General features: G+C 46.8%; 7 protein-coding genes across 7 annotated transcripts; 2 read left to right on the top strand and 5 right to left on the bottom strand.

Annotated features, from left to right (window-relative positions):
- Positions 1 to 2: 2 nt before the first annotated feature.
- SAMD00019534_063050 (hypothetical protein) lies at positions 3 to 215 on the bottom strand (the record flags this gene model as incomplete). The annotated part of the gene is made up of 1 exon (XM_012898126.1): positions 3 to 215. A coding segment is annotated over one exon (213 nt), but the record flags the coding sequence as incomplete, so codon positions are not given.
- SAMD00019534_063070 (hypothetical protein) lies at positions 64 to 402 on the top strand (the record flags this gene model as incomplete). Its single annotated transcript, XM_012898127.1, has 1 exon — positions 64 to 402. One exon carries the CDS (start codon positions 64 to 66, stop codon positions 400 to 402), a length of 339 nt encoding a protein of 112 aa, XP_012753581.1.
- A 213-nt stretch (positions 403 to 615) lies between these two features.
- SAMD00019534_063080 (hypothetical protein) lies at positions 616 to 1,088 on the bottom strand (the record flags this gene model as incomplete). Its single annotated transcript, XM_012898128.1, has 2 exons — positions 616 to 729; positions 834 to 1,088. The coding sequence occupies 2 exons, from the start codon at positions 1,086 to 1,088 to the stop codon at positions 616 to 618; spliced, it is 369 nt and encodes a 122-aa protein (XP_012753582.1).
- Positions 1,089 to 2,912: 1,824 nt separating this feature from the next.
- On the top strand, positions 2,913 to 6,586 carry SAMD00019534_063090 (hypothetical protein; the record flags this gene model as incomplete). Its single annotated transcript, XM_012898129.1, has 4 exons — positions 2,913 to 2,936; positions 3,020 to 3,102; positions 3,262 to 4,686; positions 5,536 to 6,586. 4 exons carry the CDS (start codon positions 2,913 to 2,915, stop codon positions 6,584 to 6,586), a joined length of 2,583 nt encoding a protein of 860 aa, XP_012753583.1.
- Positions 6,587 to 9,409: 2,823 nt separating this feature from the next.
- SAMD00019534_063100 (hypothetical protein) lies at positions 9,410 to 13,417 on the bottom strand (the record flags this gene model as incomplete). Its single annotated transcript, XM_012898130.1, has 1 exon — positions 9,410 to 13,417. The coding sequence occupies one exon, from the start codon at positions 13,415 to 13,417 to the stop codon at positions 9,410 to 9,412; it is 4,008 nt and encodes a 1,335-aa protein (XP_012753584.1).
- A 1,458-nt stretch (positions 13,418 to 14,875) lies between these two features.
- On the bottom strand, positions 14,876 to 19,234 carry SAMD00019534_063110 (hypothetical protein; the record flags this gene model as incomplete). The annotated part of the gene is made up of 2 exons (XM_012898131.1): positions 14,876 to 17,255; positions 17,412 to 19,234. The coding sequence occupies 2 exons, from the start codon at positions 19,232 to 19,234 to the stop codon at positions 14,876 to 14,878; spliced, it is 4,203 nt and encodes a 1,400-aa protein (XP_012753585.1).
- Positions 19,235 to 19,410: 176 nt separating this feature from the next.
- Positions 19,411 to 19,968, bottom strand: SAMD00019534_063120 (hypothetical protein; the record flags this gene model as incomplete). Its single annotated transcript, XM_012898132.1, has 2 exons — positions 19,411 to 19,667; positions 19,749 to 19,968. 2 exons carry the CDS (start codon positions 19,966 to 19,968, stop codon positions 19,411 to 19,413), a joined length of 477 nt encoding a protein of 158 aa, XP_012753586.1.
- Between the last annotated feature and the right edge of the window lie 642 nt (positions 19,969 to 20,610).

Consider the following 20,610-nt stretch of genomic DNA (forward strand, 5'->3'; position numbering starts at 1 on the left):
GGCGGTGAGCGGTCGTTCTCGCCATCGGACAGGTAGCTGGCGGCCCAACAGGCGTCGGCAAGGATGTCAGAGGACATTGCAAAGTTGGGACTGATCAGGTGGCGCAACAAAGGCAGGATCTTCTGGGTCTGGGTAAAGTCAGGATGGGGCTTGCCGCGACACATGTTGGACAGGGTCCAGATGACGTTCTGGATGATGCTGATCTTGGTGTTCATGTTCATGCCGATGCTGATCAGGGGCTCGATGGCGCCCATGCGGATCAGGTCGTCACGAGCTCTGATCGAGTCACCAGCAATGTTGCCGAGTGCCCAGACACACTGCTCTTGCACCTCCAGATGTGGGCTGCTCAGCAAGTTAACAAAGATCTGCACGGAGCCGCTCTTGATCACCTGCTCGGTCTGAGTGCTGTTGCCCGAGGCAATGTTGGTAAGTGCCCATGCGGCCTCAAACTGGACCTTGGCAATTGGGCAATCAGCCAACAGTTGGTTGAATCTTGGTATAACTCCACAGGAAATGATCTGGGTGATTGGTGGGTTCTTGTCTGTTGTCGGGTGGGAGGGAGAAAGGAGAGAGTGAGGGAGAGAACGAAGGGTGGGGAGGGGAGGTTAGCATTGTTCACGAGGATGACTTACCAATCGACAACAACTTTCTGAACTGGATAAGAGCAGAGACAACAATGGCTTGATCACTCGAGTTGAGTGCAGCAGTGAGATCCGGCAGAAGTTGAAGCTGTCATATGAGAGGGGAGGTGGTTAGTTAGACACATTCATTCATTCATTCATTCAATCAATCAATCAATCAATCAAATCATTCACACTCTATTATACACTCACCTTTGTCTCCAAGTCCTTCTTCTCATACTCCTCGAATTGTTGTTGGATGTCAGCTGGGATGACCAACTCTGAAGAGAGGGCGCCGTTCGAAGTGGACAGCATCTCCTTACGCTTCTTTAATAAGAAGTCATCTCTTGCAGTCTTTCTAATTGTAGATGATATCTCCTCACGCTTTCTTCTTGCTTGTTCAGCATCGATACCCTTCTTGAAGTCCTTCTTTCTATTCTCTTGTTTATCTCGTAGAGTAGTTGACATTGTTATATATTTTAAAGATTATATTGTTATTTGTATATATAGATTGAATGATGATTATTTGTTGTTATAATAGTAATAATATATATAGTGTTGAACAAAGTAAATAAATAACTAACTATTATTGAGATGATTATTATAATAAGTATGTGTTGGACATCTACTTTTAAAGACTAGCATTCAGCTCCTCAACAGTTTGAATTGCCGCCAACTTAACGGTGGGTTTGGTGAATTCAAATTCAAAAATTAATTAATTTCTAATGTGCTTCTTCCAATTTCTTGATTATTCAACAATCAATAAGGTCAGCAACCAACCAATCCCCCTTATTTTGACAAATAATCATCGATTTAGCCATCACATCCAAGACCAACCTCCCAATCCAACATCTCCAACACCACTGAGACCAACACAACCGACTCCAACTCGGCATCATCATCAACAACACTACTACCACATCTTCCACAATTGATCTATATCAATCATTGTCAGTAGTCTATTGGTTGGAGGTACTCAGTTTCAAGGTAGAGCCACCATCACTAAGAGATGGAGGGATAAAGAATGACATCAACGAGTGCACTATCGATCGTCATCATCAATCACTCCACAAAAGTGACAACAATTACCACAACAATCAAGACAATGACCATGACTATGACCATGACACGATGACTACTGCAAATACCATTGGTTGGCAACAGACCAACAGTACGTGGAGTAGTGGCAGTCGTGGCGTGGCGATCAAGGAGACAATGGCGATCAGCACAGAAGCGAAGATCACGAAGTTCACGATGAATTTGTCCTTAACTCAGTGCATTGTACACATGATGAAGTGCTGAGCCAACACTAGACACTAGACCAGCATACAGGTCTTGCTGTCTGTCCACATCAATAACGATGAATATGACGACGACGACGATAGTAGATGCCTTGTCAATGTCCATCATGATCATTGGCCAAACAACTACACGTTTACATTCAACTACATGGTCATTGCGAGTTACTGGCCGCAACTTAGTGACTTTGCGAAAGATGCCCTACGAAATGAAGTCATTTGGGATACATTCTTTATGGAGCTATTAAGATAAATATATATGTTGAGAAACAAGGGTTCAACTCATATGGCTGGCGGTGATGTACTTTTATATACTTGAATCGCCACCTGGACGTGCTTCATGCGTGGCAGATGCCTGATGTATCTGCCCCTGCGTCTCTTTGAGTATCATTATAGATCACCTGATACCCTTGACCACATTCATCATAGATCACCTGATACCCTTGACCACATCACTCAAAGTGAGCCCATGCATGCAAGCATTCTTAGTACATAATCTTTTGTTGACCGACCTCACTTGTAATACAATCCATCCACAGAAATACAACAACATATGGTGGTGTGTTGATTGACGCATATAAAGCATATGGCATTCTATTCTTTGCTGGCAACAACAACAACCAGTACGGTAACCAAATATTGTGAAATAATGGTACCCAATACAACTTTTGTCGAATTCTATTACTGCATATCGAATTGATAAATATGGGGTAAACTCACCACTCTTTACAGATGTACAGGGCAACCCTCTGATCTAATGCCCCTTCGATCACAATACAAACACATATGCAAAAGATGCCCTGGAACCCTCCCTCTCCCTATATCCTCTTCCAACTCTCTCTCTCTCTATTGGGGAAAACCATCATTGTATATTAAATGTTCCAAATCCAATCATTCATTAATTATAATTATTATTCCTTATTGTTGTAGTTAAATAAGTTAATGAAAACTTTATTCCTACTTCTAATATTATTTTTTGTTGCGCTCTGCCATCATGCCACCCCTGTTTCCTCCCAAGGTATGTAATCTAAAATTCAAATTATTTAAATGATTGAATGAATTGTTGATAGATTGACTCTTACTCTACTCTGCCAATTACAGAACTCTGTGGAGGGAACATATGTGGATATGACCAGTTCTGCTGTGGAGCGCAGCACAATCTACCTCAAAAGTGTTTCCCTAAGGTATGACTTTATCCATGAATATCCTTTAAAATTGTATATTAATCAATTGACTAATATAACTTACTCTTTCTCTCTTTCTCTTTCTCTCTCATTCTCTTTCTCTATTAAGTGTTTGTTTATGAAATGTCCACTTGGCAACATTTGCAATGTTGACCCTAGGGATAGCCAACCAAAGTGTTATGCTCAATCAAGTGCAGTCTCCACTGGCTCCACCGTTGCCACGACTACAGTCTCAACTGCATCGACTGTAGCGTCAACAATTGCATCTCAAACTGCATCGACCGTAGCCTCGACCTCAGTCTCAACTGCATCGACCGTAGCTTCAACAGTTGCAACCCTAACCGGTTCCCAAACCGTGTCATCATCAGGTGTTAGCGTATCTGCCTCGACTACTGTCACAACAACAGCCACAACTACCAACTCGCAGTCGACCATTACTGCAACAACGACCTACTCCACCACAGTGACCAGTGGAGCAGTCTCTTCCACAGTTGCCTCGACAACTGCTTCGACCACTGCCTCGACAACTGCTTCGACCACTAGGACCCCTACCTCAACCATCACGCAGACCACTACCGCCACTACCATTGCGTCAACAACTGCTGGTGTACACCCAACAACATCTACCGTTGCTTCTACCTCTGCCTCGACCACTGCTACTACCACTAGGACCCCTACCTCTACCATCACGCAGACAACTACCGCAACTACAATTGCAACCACAACTGCTCCGCCAACAACATCAACAACAGTTATCCCATCCACTGTTGCCTCGACCACTGCTTCAACCACTGCTTCGACCACTAGGACCCCTACCTCTACCATCACGCAGACCACTACCGCAACAACTATTGCAACGACAACTTCGGTTCCACCTTCTACCGTTGCATCCACCACTGCCTCTACCACCGCGTCTACCACAAGGACCCCGACCTCAACAATCACCCAAACTACTACTGCTACCACCACAGTGACAACTGGTTCTGTACCACCTACCTCCACTGTTGCCTCTACCGTTGCATCAACCACTATGACCCCCACCTCTACTACCACTGCTTCCACCGTTGCCACTACCACTGTTAGTCCCAGCACCACATCCTCAAAACTGTACAGTGCATCTGGATACGTCAATGATCAGAACAGTGGAGGTGGTAATTACATTGCAGGCCTGGAGGTCAATCTTACTTCAAGTGATGGAACCGTTCTCAGGACTACCAAATCAACTGGTGACAATGATGGATGGAGGTTTGATGACCTCGCTCCAGGTGACTACTGTGTCACCATTCAAGATAACCCAGATGAGTTGTGGCAAGTGAAGCAGAGAGATGTCTCTGGCCAAGTGTCTGCCCAACCCATCTCTGGAACGGTCAACGACATTGGAAAGAAGTGCTTCACAATCACAGACAAGAATGCCCGCATAAACACCTACGTCCAGAAGCGCACAACCTACAAGGCAACTGGATACGTCAATGATGGTCAGGCTGGAGGTGGCAAATACATTGCTGGCTTGGAGGTTAATCTCACAACTAGTGATGGTAAGGTCCTCCAGACCACCAAGTCGACTGGTGACAATGCTGGATGGAAGTTTGAAGGTCTCGCTCCAGGTGACTACTGTGTCACCATTCAGGATGAACCCGATGAGTTGTGGCAAGTTAAACAGAGAGATGTCTCTGGCCAAGTGTCCGTCCAACCAATCTCTGGAACTGTCAACGACATTGGAAAGAARTGTTTCACCATCAAGGACAAGAACGCCAGACTCAACACCTGGGTCGAGAAGCGCAAGACATWCAAGGCRTCTGGATAYGTCAATGATGGTCAGGCTGGAGGTGGCMAWTACATTGCTGGTTTGRATGTCAACCTCACATCAAGTGATGGAACYGTKCTCCARACAACCAAGTCGACTGGTGACAATGCTGGMTGGAAGTTTGAAGGYCTCGCTCCAGGTGACTACTGTGTCACCATTCAAGAGGAYCCAGATGAGTTGTGGCAAGTRAAGCAGAGAGATGTTGCTGGTCAAGTGTCCGTTCAACCAATCTCTGGRACCRTCAACGACATTGGAAAGAARTGTTTCACCATCAAGGACAAGAACGCCAGACTCAACACCTGGGTTGAGAAGCGCAAGACCTACAAGGCCTCAGGATATGTCAATGATGGTCARGCTGGARGTGGCCAATACATTGCTGGCTTGGACGTCAACCTCACATCAAGTGAYGGAACCGTTCTCCAAACAACAAAGTCGACTGGTGACAAYGCYGGATGGAAGTTTGAAGGCCTCGCTCCAGGTGACTACTGTGTCACCATTCAAGAGGACCCAGATGAGTTGTGGCAAGTSAAGCAGAGAGATGTTGCTGGTCAAGTGTCCGTTCAACCAATCTCTGGRACCGTCAAYGACATTGGAAAGAARTGTTTCACCATCAAGGACAAGAATGCCAGACTCAACACCTGGGTCGAGAAGCGCAAGACCTACAAGGCGTCTGGATATGTCAATGATCAAAACAGTGGAGGTGGCAAATACATTGCAGGCTTGGATGTAACTCTTACATCAAGTGATGGAACCGTTCTCAATACAACAAAGTCAACTGGTGACAATGCTGGATGGAAGTTTGAGGGTCTTGCTCCAGGTGACTACTGTGTGACCCTTAAGGACCCCGCTGGAGTGTACAAAGTGAAGCAGAGAGATATGCCAGCTCAAGTCAGTATTCAGCCAGAGTCTGGAGCTATCAACGACGTTGGAAAGAAGTGCTTCACAATAGCTGACAAGAACGCCAGAATCAACGCGTTTGTGGGTACAACTACAACACCAGTCGAAAAGACGTACAAGGTCACAGGATACGTCAATGATGGAGAGACTGGAGGTGGCAAATACATTGCCGGCATCGAAGCTACGCTTACAAAGAGTGATGGAACTGTGGTCGGAACAGCCCAATCTACTGGTGACAATGCTGGCTGGGCATTCCCAAGTGTTGCTCCTGGCGACTACTGTGTCACTCTGAAGGACCCCAAGGGTGAATACCAAGTGAAGCAGAGAAATATGCCAGACCAAATCAGTATCCAACCAGAGTCCGGAGCTATCAACGATGTTGGAAAGTATTGCTTCACCGTTAATGACAAGGACGTTCGTGCCAATGCTTGGGTGGCTGCAAAGAAGACGTACAAGGTCTCAGGATACGTCAATGATGGAGAGGCTGGAGGTGGCAAATACATTGCCGGTATCGAAGCCACCCTTGCAAAGAGCGATGGAACAGTGATGGGAACAGCCCAATCAACTGGTGACAATGCTGGCTGGGCATTCCCAAGTGTTGCTCCTGGCGACTACTGTGTCACTCTGAAGGACCCCAACGGAGTATACCAAGTCAAGCAGAGAAGTGTGGCCAACCAAATCAGTATGCCACCAGAGTCCGGAGCTATCAACGATGTTGGAAAGTATTGTTTCACCCTCAAGGACAAGGACGTTCGTGTCAACGCTTGGGTGGTTAAGAAATAAACGATCTTTGATGTTGTTTCTTTGAATGTTTCAATACTTGTCAACTTACTGATTCCTCGATTATTAACTCTTTTCGAAGTTTATTTGATAACAATTATTAATATTTAATATATTAAATATTATTCCGGCAGGAAAGTCATCATCAAGTTGCAACTTGATGTTATTTAACTAAATAGGGTTCTGATGCTAAAAAGGTAATCAGTCAATCAATTGAAATTACACTTGTTAAAGTTATATAAACATCAAGAAAAAGTAATAACAATTAAAAGAGAGAGAGAGAAAGAAAGAGAGAGGAAAGTACGATGACATCAAAGACTTTGTCACCAGTGAATGCTGTTGTTGTTGTGGCCACAAACTCAGAGCAACAACAACAACAACAACAACAACTACATCATCAACAACAACAGAGTGGAGATGTTGTTTCATTGACTGCGTCAACAACTATGACGGGAGCGGCGGCAGCAGCAGCAGCAGCAGCAGCAACAACAGCAACAGCGGTAGTAGACCAAACAGTAACAGAGGAGCTACGCGAGATACTTACGTCGCTGGCAGACACATTCATTTCGACTGAGTCCAACTTGACGTCGTTTGAGGATCTCTTCATGTTCATTGAAGAGGCCTATTGGTACTACATTGACATTCATCTAATACAGAATCCAAGGTTGCCTAAGCCTGATCTTCAGAACTTTGCCGAGTTAAGTTAGTATCATTCGTGCATCCTCGACTGAGTGACTGAGTGACTGAGTTACATCAATCTTACACCTATCCTTTTATCATTATGTTGTTGTTACGGTGATGTTTAGTACTAAAGAGCAATGAACGTCTCAAACCATTGCATGAAGCATTGCTTACTACCTCCACCTATGGAGAGATGATGAAGAAGTTTGAATCCTTCAAGAGGCTGATACCAAGATATGGTGCCATCATATTGAATAAGGACATGACAAAGGTGAGTTGGTATTTAACTATTGACTTGTTTAGACTTACTGACAGCCATCATTCAATCAATCAGGTCGTATTGGTCAAAGAACAATGGTGGGGCTGGGGCTTCCCAAAGGGCAAAGGCAAGGAAGGCGAGACAGAGACACAAAGCGCAGCAAGAGAGGTCTTTGAAGAGATTGGATTCGATATAGCGCCATATATTAAGAAGGAGGATTATATACAGAAAGAGACACACGGGTATGGCAGGCATGGCATGGCACGGCATGGCATGGAAAGACACTCACTAACTTGACTTCTTGAATCAATGGCCAATCACATATAGAGTATTGAAGAAGTACTTTGTTATTGTAGGAGTGGATGAGCAAGCCGACTTTGAAACACATACTCGTTATGAGATCAGTGTAAGTGTAATCACTGGATGGGTTGATCGATCACTATACTGAACTGACACATCATTCAATCAATCAGAGGATCAAATGGCACAGCATTGAAGATATACCAACTGTACATAGTAGACAATCACATCAGTTCGCCGCAATCATACCAAATATCAAGTATGTCATTCATTGGTGTGGAAATCAGTGGACCTCATTCATTCACTCGATCACTAATACCATACGTCAAACCTGAAGATTACTCATCAACTGGATACAGAACAGACGAAAGGAGAAGGGCATGGCACCACTTAACTTTGAGAATGCTAGCAATCAGTTTAGTGACAGGGATGTGGACTTTAGTTCATTGAAGCGATGGACTCAACAGGGCAAGAACAAGAGAGTACAGAAATCAGCAGTGGATGACTTCAAGAAAAAGAAGGCAATGTTTGAGGAAGATGATCGTGACCTGACAATGCTCAACGAGATCGAAGAGGTGCTCCTATCCGAGTACATAATGTCGTTCCAGGAGCTTCTGCAAGGGCTGGCTCAGGGCACGCAGCAAGCGCCAAAGATCAACAGCAATCTACGCAAGCTGGAGTCGTCTGGCAACAACATCCAACCGCTCACATCCACTCAGATACATGATGCACTCAATCAGATCAATAGCAAAGAGGTTGGATATAATAATATCAATTATAATAGCAACAAGCAGGCACAGCTGAAGCAACAATCGATACAGGAGCAACAGCTGATGCAACAACAAATGCAGCAACAGATGCAACAGCAACAGATGGCACAAATGAATCAGAGTCAATTGGTGGCACAACAGAGACAACAACAACAGCAACAACTACAACAGCAGCAGCAGCAACAACAACAACTACAACTACAACAACAACAGTTGATGCAACAAAAGATACAACAACAACAACTTCAACTACAACAGCAGCAACAACAACAAAGGATGTTACTACAACAACAACAGCAACAACAACAACTACCACAACTTCAACAACAACAGCAACAACTTCCACAACAACCATTCCAACAACAATATAACATGATGAATCAAATGGGCAACAACAACATGGGCCAGGCCAACTATGTTGGCAATCAATTGAATCAGATGACACAGATGAATCCAATACCAATGAATCAGATGAACCCGATGAACCAGATGAACACAATGCCAATGAATCAAATGAACCCGATGAATCAAATGAATCCAATGCCAATGAACCAGATGAATCAACAACAATACATGCAACAACCTCAGCAACAGCAATACAACATGGTGAATATGAATGTGAACAAACAACAACTTCAACAGCAACAACTTCCACAACAACAACAGTACAATAACTATCAATCCAATCAGTGGAATAGGTAGTTAATAATAAATACTATATATTGAGAAGTACTGTAGACAGAGACTGTCTCTGTTCCAATTTAATACAATGATTGATTATTATTTGATTGACGCACCTGGATTGATGGGATACACTCACTCCAATCCTGGATAGCTCCACATGTTGTCAAACAGGTCACCACCATTAGATGAGTCTGTTATGAATGAATTCGACTTGGTCTCATCCATAGTTGACATCTGTTGTAGCTGTTGCTGTTGCTGTTGCTGTTGTTGGACTGACTGATGTTGCTGCTGTGTGGCGAATGTTACAATGCCAGTGTTGGTGTTGTGGTTGTTGGGATGAGACATAAAGTGTTGAAGAGAGTAGGACTGGTTGTTGTTGTTGTTGTTGTCCTGTTGATATGTGACTGGAACTGGTGACGACGACTCCTGTTTGATTGGGATGGACATGCCAACTACACTGCCTGGTGCTGCACCTGTCGTAGACCTTGAGGCGTCGTTACCTACAACAGCCTGTGGTTGCAATTCTTTTGGCATCATAAACTGCTCCAGACTACCAGTGCTATTGAGTGACATTGATGAGAAGTAGTTGGATGTGCTCACCACTCCACTGCTCTCATTCAGGTTGTGTTGTCCTGGAAGCTTTTGCGACTGTTGACTGAAAGGCCCAGACATTGATTGCGAATGTGTAGGCATCACATGTTGCTGCTGGAAGTCGGCAGGCGCAAGACCAGTGTGTGGTTGCTGTTGATGCAGTTGTTGTTGGAGTGCCTGTCCATGCATGGGCATCACAGGTGCGCCCATCATTGGCTGACCTCCCACCATTGGATACGATTGAGCATCTGGAGTTTGGAATGGAGAATGCATTGGTGGCATTGGGATGCCTGGGTTCATAGTCATGGTGGCCCCATCACTCATTATATACTGCTGTCTGCTTGCGTTGTTGATATCCATTCGTCGCTTGTATTCAACTGCGTCTTTGACCGCCTGCTCAAATGCCTTGGATGGTGCACTGTACTCGTTGCCAGTAGACATGGCCACGATGTTCTTGTTCTCGACCATATCACAATAGTTGTCGCCAAAGAAGAAGACGTAGGATGCGCAATCTGGAACTCGTATCACCCCAGGTATCTCATTGGGATAACATATCTTGCCTGGATAGAACTGTGAGAGGTTGCCAAGACGAGCCCATACCATCGAACCAGGCGGCAATGCCTCTTTGCTGCCGACCATGCCTCTGGGTGGTTGATTGCCAGCAAAGTTGGTAGGTGTGGGAACATTTGAGTTCATTGCGCCATACTCTGTCTGAGTGCCATCGTACCAGGGCATAGGTGGAGGCGGACAGCCAACTGACATGGTCAGCTTAGGACGCTGGTCGTCCTGTGGGTCAATCGGCGTTGTTACAATTGGTGGCGAGGCCTTCTTTGATTTCTGTTGGGACTCCTTCTTGCTGAGCTCCTCTGATCTTCTCTTCTTGGACTTCTTAGATTTGCTCTTTGAAGTCTCTGTTGATGTTGATGATGAACTGTTTCCGCTGTTGTTATTATTGTTGTTATTATTATTGTTGTTGTTATTGTTACTATTGTTGTTGTTGATGTTGCCGCCATTGTTGGGAGTGTCTTCTCCACCTCCACCGCCGCCACCTGTTGGCCCAACTCCACCGCCGCCACCTGTTCCATTAGGATATATGTTGTTAGAGGATGATCCTCCATTAACATCATCACCTCGCTCATTGCCTTGCTGCTGAGACATGTTGCTATTGTACTTTCCATCATAGTCCATTGGAGGTGCCATGGTGATGTCTGGTGCGCCAAAGGTCTGATGATGATGTGTCAGCTGGATTGATTGATCAACTATGATGTTGTTGAATATATGATTGCTATTGTCCGCCAGTGGCAGGGGCTTAGACTCTAACAGTTTGGACTGGATATTTGGTGACTGGGGGAAGTTGGTGTAGTAGTGGAAGGGTGAGCCGGGGATGGCCTGTGATGGTGAGGTCGGAGTAGGCGTTATACTCATTGAATGTGGCATGCTCTGAAGGTGGATGGTGGATGGTGACGAGTAGTCTGACGTCACGGCTGAGTCCAGATCCAGTCCCATACCGCTGTAGGGCGAAGTGTACTCAACTTGTGCTGGTCCGACCTGGACCACCATATTGGCTTGAACATAGTTGCCAGTCTGGGTGCGCGCTCCCATCATCTGATTCCACAGGGGTGAGTCGCGCTTGCGGGGAGACATGCCCAGTCCAGTGAATGTTGGACTGAAGTAGCTATAGTCAAATAGGTTTGGCGAGCCAGCGCACACCTGGTACTCGTCTTGTGGTTTGCGTGGCGATGAGTTGTTGGCGTTGCGTGGCGAGGAGTTGGCCTCGAGGCTCAGGGGCTTGCGTGGCGATGAACCGGCCTCAAGCATCGACTTGCGTGGCGAGGAGTTAGCCTCGAACATCTGGATGCTACCACGCTTCTTGAGCAGCGGACTGTCGACGATACCGCCCATAGGCAGCGTCATGGTCTTCTTCAGACATGTGCTGCATGTACACATACCCTTGCAGTGAAGACACAGCCACGAAGTCTTCTGGCAATCAATCAACACGGTGTTGTAGCGTGTCGCTAGACATTGGCCACAATACATCTTGCCACATGTCGATCGATTGGTGCACTGTGCCATCTTTGAGTTTGGCTTGGGCAGCTTGCACTGATGGCACGTGGACCTTGGCTCAGTCTTGGACAGAGCGAGCTGGCTATGGGCCAGCGTGGCCATTGACACCTTTGATGGCGAGATCATCGATGTGAAGCACTCCTCAAACACGTCGTTGGACTCAAACAGCTTGGCCATCATCAGCAGATCGCGCAGCACCATCTTTGAGTCGACCAACAGATCATTGACAACCGAGTTGGATAGGAATATGTTACAGAGCTCCAGCTCGTTGATCAGGCCGCAGTCCTTACCCTCGGCCACACATTCTTGACAAAAGTGTGCGTTTTGCATCTGTTGTGCGCGGTAGCAGCGGTTGAAGATATAGGCGTGGCAGCCTGAGCAGAAGCGATTTGGTGAGCCCAGCTCCATCTGTTTGAATTCAATGTCGGTTGCGCGTACCACAGAGTCCTCATTGTGTATGCGGTCGTTCCAGTTGACGTCGACCATCATGCGGTGAACGATCAATGTCTCGCGAACAAACCTGATCACGCGGTCCACACTGACGCCCGCCTCGAGCGCAAGCTTCTTGCCCTTGTTGACGCGTCCGATCAGGCCATAGTAGAGCAGGAGCTTGGTTGGCAGAGTCTCGCGTCGACGCATGCGGCGATACATTGGCAACATGTAGTCGTATGTGTTGGACAATGAGTGAGCGACTACACGCTGCCAAGACATCTTGATACTCTTGCCGCCCATATTAATGCTCTGATGTAGACTGCATGAGGGCAGAATGACCAAGTCGCCGACCTTTTGCTCGACCAGATAGAATGGGATGCCTGAGCCGAGCAAGTCGTTTACAGACAGGGACACGGGCTGCTCTCCATCGTCGCCCATCGCACTCATCGCGCCTCCACCCTTTGTGTGCTCGCTCCAGAACTTGTCGACCATGTGTTTGTGTTCGGTAGAAGTACAAAAGAGCAACGTTGAAGCGTTGGTGCCAACGTTGCCCACCATCAGTATCTGTCCGATCGCAGCATTGGGCTCGCGGTAAGCCGGCGTTGGACAGTCGTCCTGTTCCAAGACCAGACGCACGGACGTGGCCTTTTGGAACTCGAGGGGCAGGTCGGAGACCATGTCATTGGGTCCCTTGTCCTTGAGATATGTTGGGATTCGGTACTCGGCTGATGTGTTTGAGTCTTGAATGTTACTGATCCACTCTGAAGGTGCGGATAGTGCGATCCTGCTCCTGATGATAGGCGTAGTGGTTGCCGTCGCAATGGGACTATCACCTGAACCTCCTGCTATGCTAGTGTCGGGCGAGGTCTTGTCAGCCATAATGTGCTGAAGTACCTGTCCAAACTTCCAAGTATCCTTTAGTCCATTATCAAGTTGTACACTAATATCTTGTTCACTGTATCTCTTTGATAACCAGTCGATTGTGAATATACTGTTGTTGTTGTTATTGTTGGGTAGTGGAGACCTTGGTGACATTGGTGACATTGGTGACATTGGTATAGTTGTAGTTGTTGTTGTAGTGTTGGAGGATGATGACAAACCACCAATTACTAATGGTAGTCCTTTGACATTGACATGTTCATAGACAAAATCCTCTGTCACCTGTCCAATATCCAATCTTGTCACACTTAGGAACCTATCATTATAAATCAATGACTTTAAAGATGAACTATTCATCTTGCCTTTGACTTGGATTTGGTTGTAATATGGAAGAATTGTTAATTTATGGGTTTGACCTGAATCCAAGCTGGGGATGCATTCCACATACTTTTGTTCCACTATCTAACAATGGATCTAATCCAACAACTTATAGATTGTAAATGATTGTTTGAGGGATGGAAAGAAATATTATATATATTTATATAAGTATATGATACACGGCAGGTATTGTTATATTGATGTATCCTGGAGGACTAATTGAGTTAGTGAGAGAGTGATGATGGTGATAACTAGAGGCTGGATAGATGGTTGGAAGGTAGACTCAAGGATGAGGCCTGGAAATGGATAAACAAACACAACACAACACACACACACACAAACACAAACACACAGACTAATCAATCAATCAAACAATCAATCAATCACACTCACTTGTTGATTGTCAACTATTGATGTCAACTCTATCAAGCTATTGGAGGAGGTTGTGTTTTATTATGTGTTTCTGGTGAGGAGATAGGCTTTTTGTGACGACGGCTGCAGGCCCGGGCATACACTAAGCCAGAGAGTAATAATACATTTAACCAACAACATTGTTGTTGGCTCATTCACTCACACTCTCAAGCCCTAACCCTATCTATCCTGAGACTCACATAAACACTACTTATAGTCATTAAGCACAATAATAACAACAACTACATTGGAATAGATTGCCATCAAATAACACAAATAGATCAATCAATCATACACAAAACACTCGATCACCTGACAAGAGTTATCAATGCCCACTCGCCCACACACTCACCGACTTGAAGCCCCAATCAATCACACACACCTCTTCCAACTTGGTGGTGTTTAATAATACATCAAGGTGTTGGGCTATTAAGGATTGTGATTGCAAGGGTTGTTTGCGAGTGGAGGCAGATGATGGTGTTCCTTGCTCATCGCCTGCCTTGCCATCATCATCAAAATCATCACCTGACAGATGGTCCATGGGCATGTTTAAGGAACGAGTTGACAGTGATTGATTGAGCTAATTAACTCGAGATAGAGATAATATTATGTACATATTTAAATTAGACCTTAACTGTGATTGAGTTTGGACCTTGCGCTCGCTGACATTGTGTGGTGTGGCGAGCGGAGCGCGAAGAATGGGAACATGGAGACAATAATAGGTTGAATGTGAATATCCATCACTTTATTCGAATGAATTGGATATTGGGGTTGATATGAATGAATGAATGAATGATGATGATGTGTTGCCAGGCAAGGAACGAAGGAAGGATGGAAGGAACCTTAGATCTTGGGTGGACGGTAGAGGTTGAGAAGCAATGAGAAGAGGATCACTGGCAACGATGAGAGGAGTTCGGAGAGTCCGGCGAATGTGGGCGAGATGGAGAAGTGAGTGAAGGGGTAGAGGAGTCCACTGGCAAGAGGTATGCCGATGAGGTTGTAGACAAAGGCCCAGCAGAGATTGAAGCGGATCACGCGGAAGGTGCTGCGAGCAAGGTCGATCGCATTGACCACGCCATAGAGGTCGGGCTTCATCAATACAATGTTGGCCGCCTCCAGCGCTACATCAGTTCCATTGACCACGGCAATGCCCACGTCGGCCTGGACCAGCGCCACGGCATCGTTCACACCATCTCCAATCATCGCCACGACGCGACCAGATTGTTGGAGTTGCTTGACACTCTCGCTCTTGGACTTTGGCGTGGCCTCTCCCACGCAGTGATCAATTCCCAGTTCCTTGGCAACGTATCGCACTGCTGCGTTGTTGTCGCCACTGACCATCCACACGTCGATGCCCATTGTCTTGAGGTGATCGACCACTGCTCGCGCCTCTGGACGCGGGGTATCCATTAATGCAACCAATCCCATGACTTCACGATCTAAACCAACTAGCACAACTGTCTTGCCCTCGGACTCCAGGCTCTTCATTCGTTGAACGATGGTGGGGGCGACAGCAAGATCACATTCGGCAAAGAATGCACGGTTTCCGACGGTGACCTGGCGGCCATCCACGAGACAGGTAAGGCCACGGCCGGGTGTTGTTTGAAGATCGGTTGGAGTTTCGAGCTGGCATTGGATGGACTCGCGGGCATACTTGGAGATTGACTTTCCAATGATGTGCTCGCTACCCAATTCGGCCGAGCCAACAAAGTAGAACAGGTCCTTGGTGGTCCAGCCATGTGAGCCATAACATTGATGGTCCGTGACATTGGGGCGACCATTAGTAAGTGTGCCAGTCTTGTCAAAGATAATTGTGCTGACGCTCTTTGTGCGCTCTATCACTTCGCCACCCTTGAAAAGCACGCCCAACTTGGCGCCAACTCCACTGCCCACCATGACGGCGGTTGGCGTGGACAGGGAAACGGCGCAGGGACACGATATCACCATCACAGACATTGCGAACAACATACTAAAGGTAAAGGCCCCCACGCCAGCCGGTGCGGCCACCGCGCCAGTCTTGATCAAAACCATCCACAGGCCAAAGACGAGAAGTGATGCGAGCACGATGCATGGCACAAAGTATGAGGCGACGAGGTCGGCCTGGTTCTGGACCTGCGCCTTGGATGACTGGCATTGTTCGACCAGCTTACAGATGTTGGCCAGGGTCGATTGGCTGGGCTTGGTAGTGACTCGCATGGTGAATGGCGACGTCTGATTCATCGAGCCGCCGTAGACCAGGTGCGTCGCTTGTTTGTGCACAACGGTCGACTCGCCCGTCACCATTGATTCGTCTAAAAAGGCCTCGTAGCCATCAGATATGGCGCCATCCGCCGGCACTTGGGACCAGGGCAACACGCGAAGTAAGTCGCCGCGCTGGACCAACCTGATATCAATCTCACGGTCCTGGGCGGCATCGTGCTCATCGACGATGAGTGTGGCTGTCTTGGACTGGAGGGAGAGCAGCTTGGACAAGGTGTCTGAGGCACGTCCACGCGCCACACCTTCAAGATATCGACCAAAGATGATCAGTGTGAGCAGGAGCGCGCTGGTCTCAAAGAAGACCGTGCCCTCGTAGGTGGTCGACGACATGGTCATTATGAGCGAGATGATCGAGTAGACGTAGGCCATTGATGAGGACATCATCACGAGCAGGTCCATGTTGGCGCGACGGTGGAAGCGGATCGACTTCCAGGCGCCCTGGTAAAGGGGCAGGCCGACGTAGAATTGGATGGGGGTAGTGAGGATCCAGTTGAATAGGATGCGCCATGATAGGCCTCGGGCGAGGTCAGAGTCCAACCATGAGTGGCCCACTGGGATGATGAAAGCAAACAAGACGACGGGCACACACAGCGCGATGCTCAGGATGAGCAGACGACGCAACGTGGCCAGCTGAGCGGCATGCACAGACTGCGACGCACCGCCATTCGATCCAAGGGGATCGGCCAACTTCAAAAGACACTCATCTGGCGCAACGGCCGCCTCAACCTTGGCATAAATGTCTCTTGCGCCAACCCTGTCTCCATCATATCTGACCTTCAACAGTGCATTTTGGTCGAATGTGATGTCCACAACACCGTCCAAAGTCCTTAACTCTTTTGCCAAGTCTTGGTTATCTGCCTGGGTCGTAGTGCAGCCCTGGAGATCAATTGCAATCTGATCAATATCAGCTGGAGGCACCTCTGTGGCCTTGTATCCAATGGCTTGGACCGTACCAATGATGTCGCTACAAGTTATATCAGCGGTAGTGTCAGTGGAATTATTCCAAGTATGATGGATCGCTCACTCAATCAATCAATCAATCACACTCGCTCACTCACTCAATCAATCACTCACTCATTCACTCATTCACTCAATCAATCCTTTCCATGAGGTTACTTACTCAACTGTGAGTTGTCCATTGTTGTAGACAATGACTGACTTAAGGGTGAAGAGGTTGGTCGACACGGATATGATGCCTGAAAGTGCAAGCAACTTGCTGTCCACGTTGCTCAAACAGTCTGAGCAGCAGGTCAATCCAGTGGGCTCCAGACTGATGATGACAGTCTGTTCAACGCCAGCCAGCTCCACATCATTATTGCCCACATCGCCATCATCGCCAGGTGTGTCCTCCTGTTGTTCATATCCAAACTTTAGTCCAAACAAGCTGCCACAGTTCTTGTAGAGCAATGAGGCAAACACACGCTTCTTGCTGCTGGACTTGTAGATGAAACCGTCCTTGCCGCCATAGTCCATTTGGATCGTGAGGCAGCACTGTGTCTTGCAGCAGTCGACACCACAGCATGGGCCAGTGAGACACACTTCGCAGCAGAAGCGATCAGTCGACTTAGAGTTGGCCTTGGGCTTGAGGTTAGCCTTGGCCTTGGGCTTGGCCACGGGACAGACTCCCTGCTTTGCTGGAGCTGGACCTGGACTCTTGGTCGAACAACATTTCTTCTTACAGGCGTCCGTCTCTTCTTCCTCTTGGATGGGGCTGGGGACGACGACGTCCTTGGCAAGGAGTGATGTCTCAGGTGATTCATCATCAAATTGTTGTTGGACATCGTCAACAAGCAACATGTTGGAACTTGATGTATCTGGTGTCAGTGCAGCACTGTCGACATTTGACTTGTTGGACTTTGTTCCACAACATCCCTTCTTACATGAACTGGTCGTTGGAGTTGGGACTGCGACTGTGGCTGAGACTGAAGGTGTGATCGTTTCAACCTGAGCCTGGGGCTCTGGGATAACAACTTGAGTCTTCTTGCCACAACATCCCTTCTTACATGAGCTTGTCGTTGGAGTTGGGACTGCGACTGGGGCGGGTGATGGGGTGACCTGCTCCAAAGCTGTTGTCGCATCAGATTGAGTGACAATCGAAATTAGGTCGACTGTTTGAGGCTGGGGGACCGCAACCTCAGTCTTCTTCTTGCCACAGCATCCCTTCTTGCATGAGCCTGTTGTTGGCTTGGCAATGGACGCGTCGTATGGCTGTGTCGTGACAGCAACCTCTGGTGTCATCATGGCAACCTCTGGAAGTGGTTGAACTTGTGGTGGTTGCTCAAGAGTCGTCGTCACCTGATCCTGCTGCGTTTTCTTCTTGCCACAGCATCCCTTCTTGCATGAACTGCCAGCAGGCTTTTCAGGCACCTGTGTGACATCCACATTCTTGTCATCCTGTTCTACTGCCACTGTTACATCTACTGCTACTGCTGTCTCCACAGATGCAGGTGGTGACATCTTGCCACAACAACCCTTCTTGCATGTGCTTGGTGTTGGGGCTGGAGTTGTGACTGTAAGTGTGCCCAGCTCGACTGTTGCGGCTGCTGCATCTGGGTCAATGGCGATGGCAATGGCATTGGCAATTGAAGTTTGATCTTGACTTTGAACCTGCTCCACTGCTGTTGTCTCGGGTTGCACCTCAGACACAAGTGACTGAGTCTTGCCACAACATCCCTTCTTGCATGAGCTTCCAACAACAACTGAGGTGATTGGTGGTGCCTCATTTGCTGGAACCTCAGTCATCTCGTCCCCCTCCTCCACATCTCTATCAATTGAGAGAAGTGGTACATATCCTCCGCCTGAATTGTTGTTGTTGCTGCTGTCGTCATCGTTTTTGTCGTTGTTGTCATGATCCAACAACAATGAAGATTGCTCCTCCTGCTCTTCAAAGTCGCCATCATCATTGATAGTGACGACAACAGTTCTATCTTTACCTCTTGTCATCCCTCAATGTATGTATATATATATATAATATGTACGTATGTGTATGAATGATTGCACAACCCGATTGAATTGAATGATCAAATAACTACGGGAATGGCTCCACCCCCACACCATTTCGAATTGTCCTGGACCAATCTGATCTATCTTTATTCATTCATCACAATCGTTTTGTGTAATCACAAGTCAATGTCGATGCCAGACTCGCCATCTGGACCAACCCACTGCCAACCAATGAGCTGAGCAGTCATACTCAGTGCGGTGCAGTTGCTGCCTGAGACACTACCCTTGATGCACTCCTCATAAGTCGCAGGGATATAGGTGAAAGGATGTCCAAACACCTCAGTAGTGAAGTTGGTATATCCTCCACATGTATAATCATTGTACAGAGCTGTGCAGACATCTGAGCAGAATGGCAAGACGTTTGGATATGGGCCTAAATAGTTGAAGTTAATGAGTGTGATTGTGATATGTTAGTGTCTCGCTGAGCCATTCATTCCACTCCCAGAACACGTACTTCTGAATGCCTTTGTACAGATGTAAGTGGCGATGCTGGCGGCACATTTATCGGTGAGTTTGACTGGTTGATATCTCAGTCTCTCCATTGCCTCCTGCGCAAACATATCGTATCCTAATGTGCCTTCGGGGATAGAGCTGCAGTGATCTGGATCTGTGCTGTTGATCCTCTCATTGAGTGCTTGGATGACGTTGCCTGGCAGTGGGTAGACACTGTACATCAAGGTCAAATCATACTTTCTCGTATCGCCTGGATCCAACAGTATGGAATCTGTTGTATTGGAATGACTGCACAAGGTGTGTTCAGATCGGATGATGTTGAATCAGCCTTGACTAAATTGTCTGTGATTGGTTCGATTGATTGTTTGATTGATCGGATTGAATGATCGTGTTTGTTAGATATTTGAGCTACTTTCACAACATCCAATTCAGTCTCTTTTGAGGGATTCTTTTTGGTGTTTTGTTGAAAAGACAGTTGGTGCTGCCTTGTAGGTCCGGTCCACCAAGCCGTATTAAGGGTTAGGTATCAATCCCTCTCGTGGGGAGAGCAGCCATAGCTTGCGTATCCAGCTCGCGGAGAATTCTTTCCCTTAATAGAGGAAAGACAATCTTGATTATTACAATAATACACGTTTGGAGATGGTATTTATTGTATTACCTAGTTGTACATTTAATTAATCATCCATTTGATTGACTGATTGATTGATTGATTGGATGGAGGAGGAGGAGGAGGAGGTTTGTTGGATGAATGGATGAATGGATGAATGGATGGATGTAATTGATTGATTATTGATTATTGTTTGACAGAGGTAAGATATATGTTGGAAAGGAACAGAAAGACCATTGGGTCACTGTATCCTTTG

This window comes from Acytostelium subglobosum (genome assembly GCF_000787575.1).
Source record: "Acytostelium subglobosum LB1 DNA, scaffold: scaffold12, whole genome shotgun sequence".
Taxonomy (NCBI): Eukaryota; Evosea; class Eumycetozoa; order Acytosteliales; family Acytosteliaceae; genus Acytostelium; species Acytostelium subglobosum.